This window comes from Rhipicephalus microplus, chromosome X (genome assembly GCF_043290135.1).
Source record: "Rhipicephalus microplus isolate Deutch F79 chromosome X, USDA_Rmic, whole genome shotgun sequence".
NCBI classification, from domain to species: domain Eukaryota; kingdom Metazoa; phylum Arthropoda; class Arachnida; order Ixodida; family Ixodidae; genus Rhipicephalus; species Rhipicephalus microplus.
The window spans coordinates 361,820,612-361,828,068 of record NC_134710.1 but is presented as its reverse complement, the minus strand read 5'-3'; the positions used below and the strand labels follow the sequence as shown (position 1 = coordinate 361,828,068).

The window sequence follows — 7,457 nt, the reverse complement described above, 5'->3', positions numbered from 1 at the left end:
AATACAATATGAAATTTGCTACATAACGCACGTAGATTTCGGCGTAAAAACAAAAATGAAAGTTGAACCTTGTTTTCTCCTGTAGTAATAAACTTAGGCCAGTGACACTTATAGCATTACAGTTTTCAGAGTGTAGTTTAATAATCTAAAGCAAGCCTTGCTTACTCTTTAGGGTCCCTTGGAGCCCCTGCCCATGACGAGGCTTGTCTTTTTTTATGGTAAGCTTCCAGTTTGCTGGGTTGCTTTGTTTCACTTGGCGATCGCACATTTTGTTGTGTTGCATAGATACGTCTCAAGTCAGTAATTTCTACCGTGTATCCCAATCATGATCTAGAAAAGTGCTCAACACACTCGTTACAATACTCTGCCATCAACTCACCAAGTTTTTGGAGACGTAACACCCCCGATAATATTATGACATCACCCCAACCGCTTTTCTGCTTTGTTCTTTTTCACTTTACACTCACTTGACTCAATGATCTATAGTGTAGAGGCTTTTTTTCTTATTGCCCCACTGCTCACTTGTTAGTGCTTCCGCATGCATTATGTGCTAACACTTCTGACAAGGAGCACCGCCGTCGTCATAAGCACTGCATCTCTGTAACTGCCGCTATCGCCCGACTAACTCACATAGTCATCCGTATCCCCCTCCTGATCATGTAGCGAGAACTTTGCTCTGGCTTCGAAAAGTATAAAAAAATCTGCGCATATTGCACTAGGCCACGCAAGGCTTGAAAGAGTGAAATTGGACTACTCTGAAGACTCATTTGGTTGCTTCTATAGGTAGGCCTTAGCTATAGGTTGTTACTGGGTTACATTTTGGACGCTACTAGGGCTTTAGCACGCCAATGCTAAGTTGTTTTCACGTTGATTATAAGCCCAGCAGGTTTCTATTTAAACTCCAGACAGTCAGAGACACCACACAAATGTCAAACCCCCAGACACATGAACTCGCTCTGAAACGCAGTGTACGTACCTCCAGAAGATCTACAGGCACGTTGTTGATGGCGTAGGCCTTCCATCATTTCGAGATCTTCTCGCAGCCGTGGTTCCTTTTCCTATTACCTAGTATACTCTCGCGGCATACGCACTCGGGGGTCTGCTGCTCACCACCATTGCATTGCTGCCATTATTGGTTGGTCTAACTGCTGCCTTCTTCATTTAATGCAGACCAATGGTCAGTAATTGACTTTATCGTGTTTCAGTGACACACATTTGTTTAGGATTATGATAGATTATTTGTTCGTTGGACAAGGAGTAATTAGCTGAACACCTTCACTGTTAAATGAAACACTTCGGCGTTTATATACAAACCGTTCATGTCAAAAAGCTCTGTTCTACGTACATGATCACCGACTATTGGAATCACTTTTGTACATAACCGGCCCGTATACAGGAGAGTGCCCTAGGTTCCCGCTTCCTCCTTCCCTTCTAAATTGTGGTAGAGGAAGGCTTGTTATCGAAACGAGGTAATGAAAAGAACTTTTGCTCTTCTAAAATAGTCAAAGTCTTCAAATATAGCCTTTCTCCACACTTCTGAAAACATTTCTTAGAGGTCGGTGTGGTACATAGGCTTCTTCGTGCATGAAATTTAAAAGTCAATTACTTGAAATCTCACAACGGTATCAAGCAAGTGTATTCCAGCAATAAGAAGTATCTTATTTCTTTTGAGTAAGCATTTATTCGAACAACAGGCAAGCATCAGTTCAAATTTTCAGGTATAGTATTTCTTCTCGTTGTTATATGTGCTGTGTTGATTGCTGAATATTCATTGTCGGGCACTACTGATGATCATTGCTACCTGCGAGGAAAACAATCATTGTTAGTCCAAATGGTCAGAATGTTTCACTTTCTTCATAATATTGTCGATGCAATGATGATAATAGGGCATCACCACGTTGTGCTACGCAACGACACTATCCGTCATTGTCTCAGTCTCGACTGTTTATTATCTCTATCATCTGATTTATTATTGCTATCTAATCAATATACAATTACGACACCTTGTAGTGAAACCACCGACTGTATACATATTGAACATTGGTGCATGTAATTACACACGCAAAGAAATAAAATTAAAATTTTTAAACACTTTATATCACAACAACAACAAAAACGTTTTTTTCTCACACTTCCTAGGGTACAAATGCATGCTGGTGCAGCATATTAGTCCGGTTTTGGGGAGTTCTACTACACCTGATCTGGAGTACGCTGCCCTTCCCCAAAAAGAGCAGCCGTAATAACCTACTGTCACAGCATTGACATTTACGGTATCATAGGCAGGATTACTTTTGTCTGTCAACGCACTCTGGACTGTACATTAAACTATCTGGAGACTAGCTGAGTAAGCTATCAGAAGTGTAAAGGTTCTGTAAGGGGTCCGAACAAGAAAACAGTGATACTAGAATGAATAGCTTGCTTAGAATCTCGAGGTATTTCACAATATATAAAAAGTCAGGTGATGCTGCTAGGGTACTAAAAAGAAATGAAAAAGATTGCAGTTTAGAGAATGACTATACCAGCTTAGTTGTAGTGTTTTTCATTGGTGTTCCGGTATTAAACAAATACTTACAATAGAGCTGTGTAGAGCTTCCCCCGTTTTAGGGCCGAAGCTACTAAAGGCGTGGGTCTGTCTATTCCTTGTATGTGCGTATATACCGCGTATAGATACACTTTTGCGAAGTGCCCACTACGTCATCCTTGCGAACATTCCACCACGCCCTATTAGCGATCCACCACTTCACCGACCAGAAAGCAAATGCTGTTGAGAAGTAGCCAATATGAAATGCATACTAGTCGTGTAATTTTGTCTAGGTGCGCTTTCAAAAACCATAATTATTCCAACTGTGTTCATCCCTTGTTTATACGTGACCGCCTATAGTTCCACCTTTGCGAACTGCCCACTACTTAGTTCTTCTAAACATCCACCACCGTTTCAACACCAATCAACTACTTCACCGAACATAAAGCCGTTATAATGAAGAGGGAAAGAAGGGGGCGCATAGCTAGCTACCACTTACGAATAATAAAATTTATTGTATATTTATATACAGTGTTTGTCACGTTCTTGATAATTTAGTGGGCAATATTCTCTGATAGTTCATGATTTAGCAAATAAATCCTCAAGCGTTAGCCCTCAACGTTCACTTCGTGGATATGCTGGGATTTTTTATATCAAAAAAAGCACAATACTTTTTCTGCTTCGGCTGTTGTGTTGAATACATATGATTTTCTTTATGTGCTGATCACGGGGCGCGCAGAAATACATTTCGAACATGGTGAGAAAACGCTTCCGATCTGAAACTGATGCCGCTGTGTTTATGTCAGAGAAATATTCGGCCCTAGCACGCGGTATAAAAGGTACATTTATGCTTCAAAGACAATTAGAGGTCACCCACTCTTCTCTCGGCAGCTTGCGTGATATACTGACTCGAGTACGTCACAGGAAGTGAAACATGGTCATTTGCTGATTTGAGCATTCCTGTTGTGCGCAGTTACCGCGGCTACCACGGGTGCCTTCAGGTAGCCGCGTGGCGCTCTATGGTGTTACAAATAAACACTATACGTTCACGCTAGGACGCTTAATCACGCCAAAAGAAAACAGATGCTTTCAAAAGACATGACTGTGTGATCCATTTCATGACGTGTGCTGGCCTAGCTTCATCCTAATTTGTGATTCTCGGCTGTCTAGCTTTGGGTGTGTTCCCTGGTGTGAAAGAAGACAGAAGGGGTGCGAAGCATTCCAGGAATTCCTCAAATTCCGCTCATATTTTACAGCATCAATCTTTTCGCAGCAGTCATTTTGTGAGGAGGTGAAAGTCGATTGTGTGGTTATTCGATGAATACTTAAAATATTTTACTGGGCCCTTTTAAATAGCACGTAGCTACCTCGTTTAGAAGTTGATATTAAGAACTGCGTGTTTGTTTTCCTTGTCCTACATGCGGCTTCTTAACCACGTGTGATACTTATAGCGACACACTACCTAATTGTCTGAAATACTTTGACAACCTCTAAACATGGGATTAATATGCATTTTTATCAGCTGGCACACTGGCAGTTACACTACAATTCGGAAATTTTTATTTACCTGTTCGTGTCAACTGGTCTTTTTTTGCTGATTTTTATTTCTTTATTTTGATTTATCACCGCCGCAAGAGTCTAGTGGTTATAGCACTCAACCCGCGGACCACGGCATAGATTCCGGCTGTGGCAGCTACGTTTTTGATTGCATAAAATGTTTGAGCCCCGTGCACTTCGATTGAAGTGCAGGTCAAAGAACACCACAAGGTCCAAATTTTCAGAACCCTCCACTACGGCGTCTCTCATAATCATATACTGCTTTCGGAGAGATTAACCACCGATATAATATTATTATTGTCGAGATCTATATGTTTTGTGTAGTCATTATAGTGCCCCTTTTACCAACTAATTGATGTTTTTGGAACGTCAGATGGTACCTTATTTTTTTTTAATTTTGAGTGTTTGCTGGGCTCACCTGGGACTGGGCGACAAAAAGAGTAAGCCCATTCTAGTGAGTACTTAGTGGTGACCAGGGCACTCATTCAGAGGCACACACAGATTCTCCTGGTTCCTGTAAAATCCTTCTGCACAGAAGCAGCCATAGATGCAGTCAGCCGTGCAAATGGGTCCCACGACGGGCTTCTCGCACGTGCCCTCTTTGCAGCTGCTGCTCACGCACTCCTTCCATGTCTCGTTTGACCCGCACCTTTGTGGCGTCCCCTGCGCTGTAGAAAAATATGCGGGTTACACGGTGGGGCATACTCGCAGCTACCGTTTACGTTAAAGCTGAGAAAATTACCATGGTGCACTACCAAGTGCAAAATCAAGAATAATTGCTAAGATTTGACGTCCCGAAACCCCGATATAAAAGAAGCAGTAGTGGAGGACTTTAGAAACTTTAACCAGTTAGAACTTATTAACAGGAACCTAGGTACCCGGGCATCAAACATTCTCGTCGTCATCGAAAATGGCACTGCCATTGGTAGGACTCAACCCTACGACCTGCGAATCAGCAGTCGAGCAACGCAACCACTAGACCACTGCGAAAGGCATACTAACCGAAAAAAAATAGTTCATGGAGTATAACGCTCCACAGCTGCTGAGGTTATAGAAGACCATAGCGGAAAACTCCGGATAAATTCAACTTCGCCAGATTGTATCCCGCGACCTACGGGTCAGCGGTCGAGCACATAACCACTAGACCACTGCGGTGAGTAAGCGGAAAGAAAAGGATGGTTCATGGGGTATAAAGTTCCACAGCTACTCAGGGTATGGTAGATGTCATAGCGAAAAACTCTAGATAACATCAAGTTCTCGACGTTTTTCGACGTGCAAAGAATTTGAACAATGTACGGTCCTCGAAACTCCGTCAAAATGCGAACGCCACGACCGGAGTTGAACCCAAGTCTTTTGCGGCAGCAGCCGTGCACCGCAACTGCTGAGCCACCGGGAGGAATTAAGGGCGACAATGGCACTGATATTGTTTTCCTGTAGTGTAAACTTCGCTTTAGCTCGCCAATTGTCATTTTAAAAATGCACTACCATATTAGCTAAATTACATTTGGATGTTGGCGAATTGCAAAGAATACTCCCACGAACTAGAATCTAGGTGCGCGTTTAAAGAATCCTAAGTCACAAAAAGTTGATTGATTGATTGATTTGTGGGGTTTAACGTCCCAAAACCACTGTATGATTATGAGAGACGCCGTAGTGGAGGGCTCCGGAAATTTTGACCACCTGGGGTTCTTTAACATGCGCCCTAATCTGAGCACACGGGCCTACAACATTTCCGCCTCCATCGGAAATGCAGCCGCCGCAGCCGGGAATCGAACCCGCGACCTGCGGTTCAGCAGCCGAGTACTTTAGGCACTAGACCACCGCGGCGGGGCGAAGTCACAAAAAGTAATCCAGAGTGTTCACGACGTGTGCTTTATAACCATGTCATTAATCCAGCATACGAAAATACACAGTTTTAGGTCTTGATCAAACCGTCTCTGCGACCTTCTAGAACTTTTTTGTACTGTTGCTCATATTCTCCCAGGGTCACCAGAATAGTCTGGATTAACGTTGCGACGTATAGTTTAGAATCCCTCCACCTAGATTTTATCATTTGTTTTATATCCCCTGCACAACTCAGTACAGAAGCCCACACAACCTGTTGTGTTCCTAGCGAGAGGCAAAGGAAAGTTTGCCATATCAGCTATGGTTGGCTTCTTCAAATAATTGTATTCGACAACGATATTTCACAAGCTAGCAGAGAAGTACGAAGATGCTCTCACGCGTTGCGTGAATACAACCCCTCCAAAGATGGAGCTTTTTCGTTCTGTCTTCCCGATATCATTCGAATAGATATGCGTTTTTGAATGCGCTCCTAAAATTTTTTTGATATAACAACAAAAGGCTTCATTAGTTTTCGTATCTATTCCTTACCTCGCCATTATCACTCACAGTGATTGTGAGCATGACTCAGAACCTTGAGTCTCAGAAATCATTACTGACTGAAAGACGGTGTTAAAATAACGTTTGTGAACAGATTATATACGAAAGCAGACTAACAAACATTTATAAACCGCAGAAAACATTCCATCTTACCGCATGCAAATGCGACGACACCTGCCAACAGTATCAGAACCTTGAGCTGCATAATTGCTGTTCTCAAATGAGAGTCAAGCGAACGTTCGCCCTTATATATGCACACCCAGCCAGCTTCCAAGAGACGCGTGTTGACGGCTCACGCGTTGTCTGCATCGAAAAGTCGCTGCGCAGCGCTTTGTGTATCACTGACGGCCTCTTCAGCTTTATCAGGTACTACCCTGAAAACGGCTTTCCTGACAGAATCGCAATTCGTGCGATTCTTTTCTGAACACACAAGAATTTTTGCGTATTAAACATAACGGCTGACAAAGTCATCAAAGTTGACACACAATGTTTTTCTCATTTTTTGTCCGTGTTTTTAGAACTTCTTGGTAGACGCTCTGAATATTTGTATAGACCTTCTTATCAAACTGCATGGGCGTGATATCCAGCATGTTTTACGATGTGAAACCTTGGAACGCTGTTAAGGTTCACCTATGTGTGTACAACGCGAAACGTTTGTCGGGACCTTAGCGTACCGCAGGCGCGCAGCCAGAAATGTTTTTTGAGGGGCCCATCAGTTGAAAATTCGAAAATGTTTCTAATGCAACGGGTAACGATTCTGATCATCCTCTCCTGATATACCACGAATAATGATGTTCTTTCGTGAACGGTTTTCAAGATCCTTTAATTTATCCGCTACGTCACCCACTGTGCGTTTTCAGCAAACCAGTTGGGAAAGAAGCTTCTCGGAGACTTGCCCAATCAGAGCAACGCATCCTTTCTTTTTCAATGCCAGTACGAATGCGCGCTTCCTAACGGGAGCCGTCGGTCTGCCATAGTTCAGCGAGTGTTCATGATG

The 7,457-nt window shown here is 42.8% G+C and overlaps 1 protein-coding gene across 1 annotated transcript; it reads right to left on the bottom strand.

Annotated features, from left to right (window-relative positions):
- Positions 1–1,658: 1,658 nt before the first annotated feature.
- LOC119161101 (ixochymostatin-like) lies at positions 1,659–6,775 on the bottom strand. Its single transcript, XM_075879906.1, has 3 exons — positions 6,614–6,775; positions 4,497–4,746; positions 1,659–1,801 (listed from the first exon to the last, which is right to left on the bottom strand). The coding sequence occupies exons 1-2, from the start codon at positions 6,663–6,665 to the stop codon at positions 4,541–4,543; spliced, it is 258 nt and encodes an 85-aa protein (XP_075736021.1). The 5' UTR covers positions 6,666–6,775; the 3' UTR covers positions 1,659–1,801; positions 4,497–4,540.
- Between the last annotated feature and the right edge of the window lie 682 nt (positions 6,776–7,457).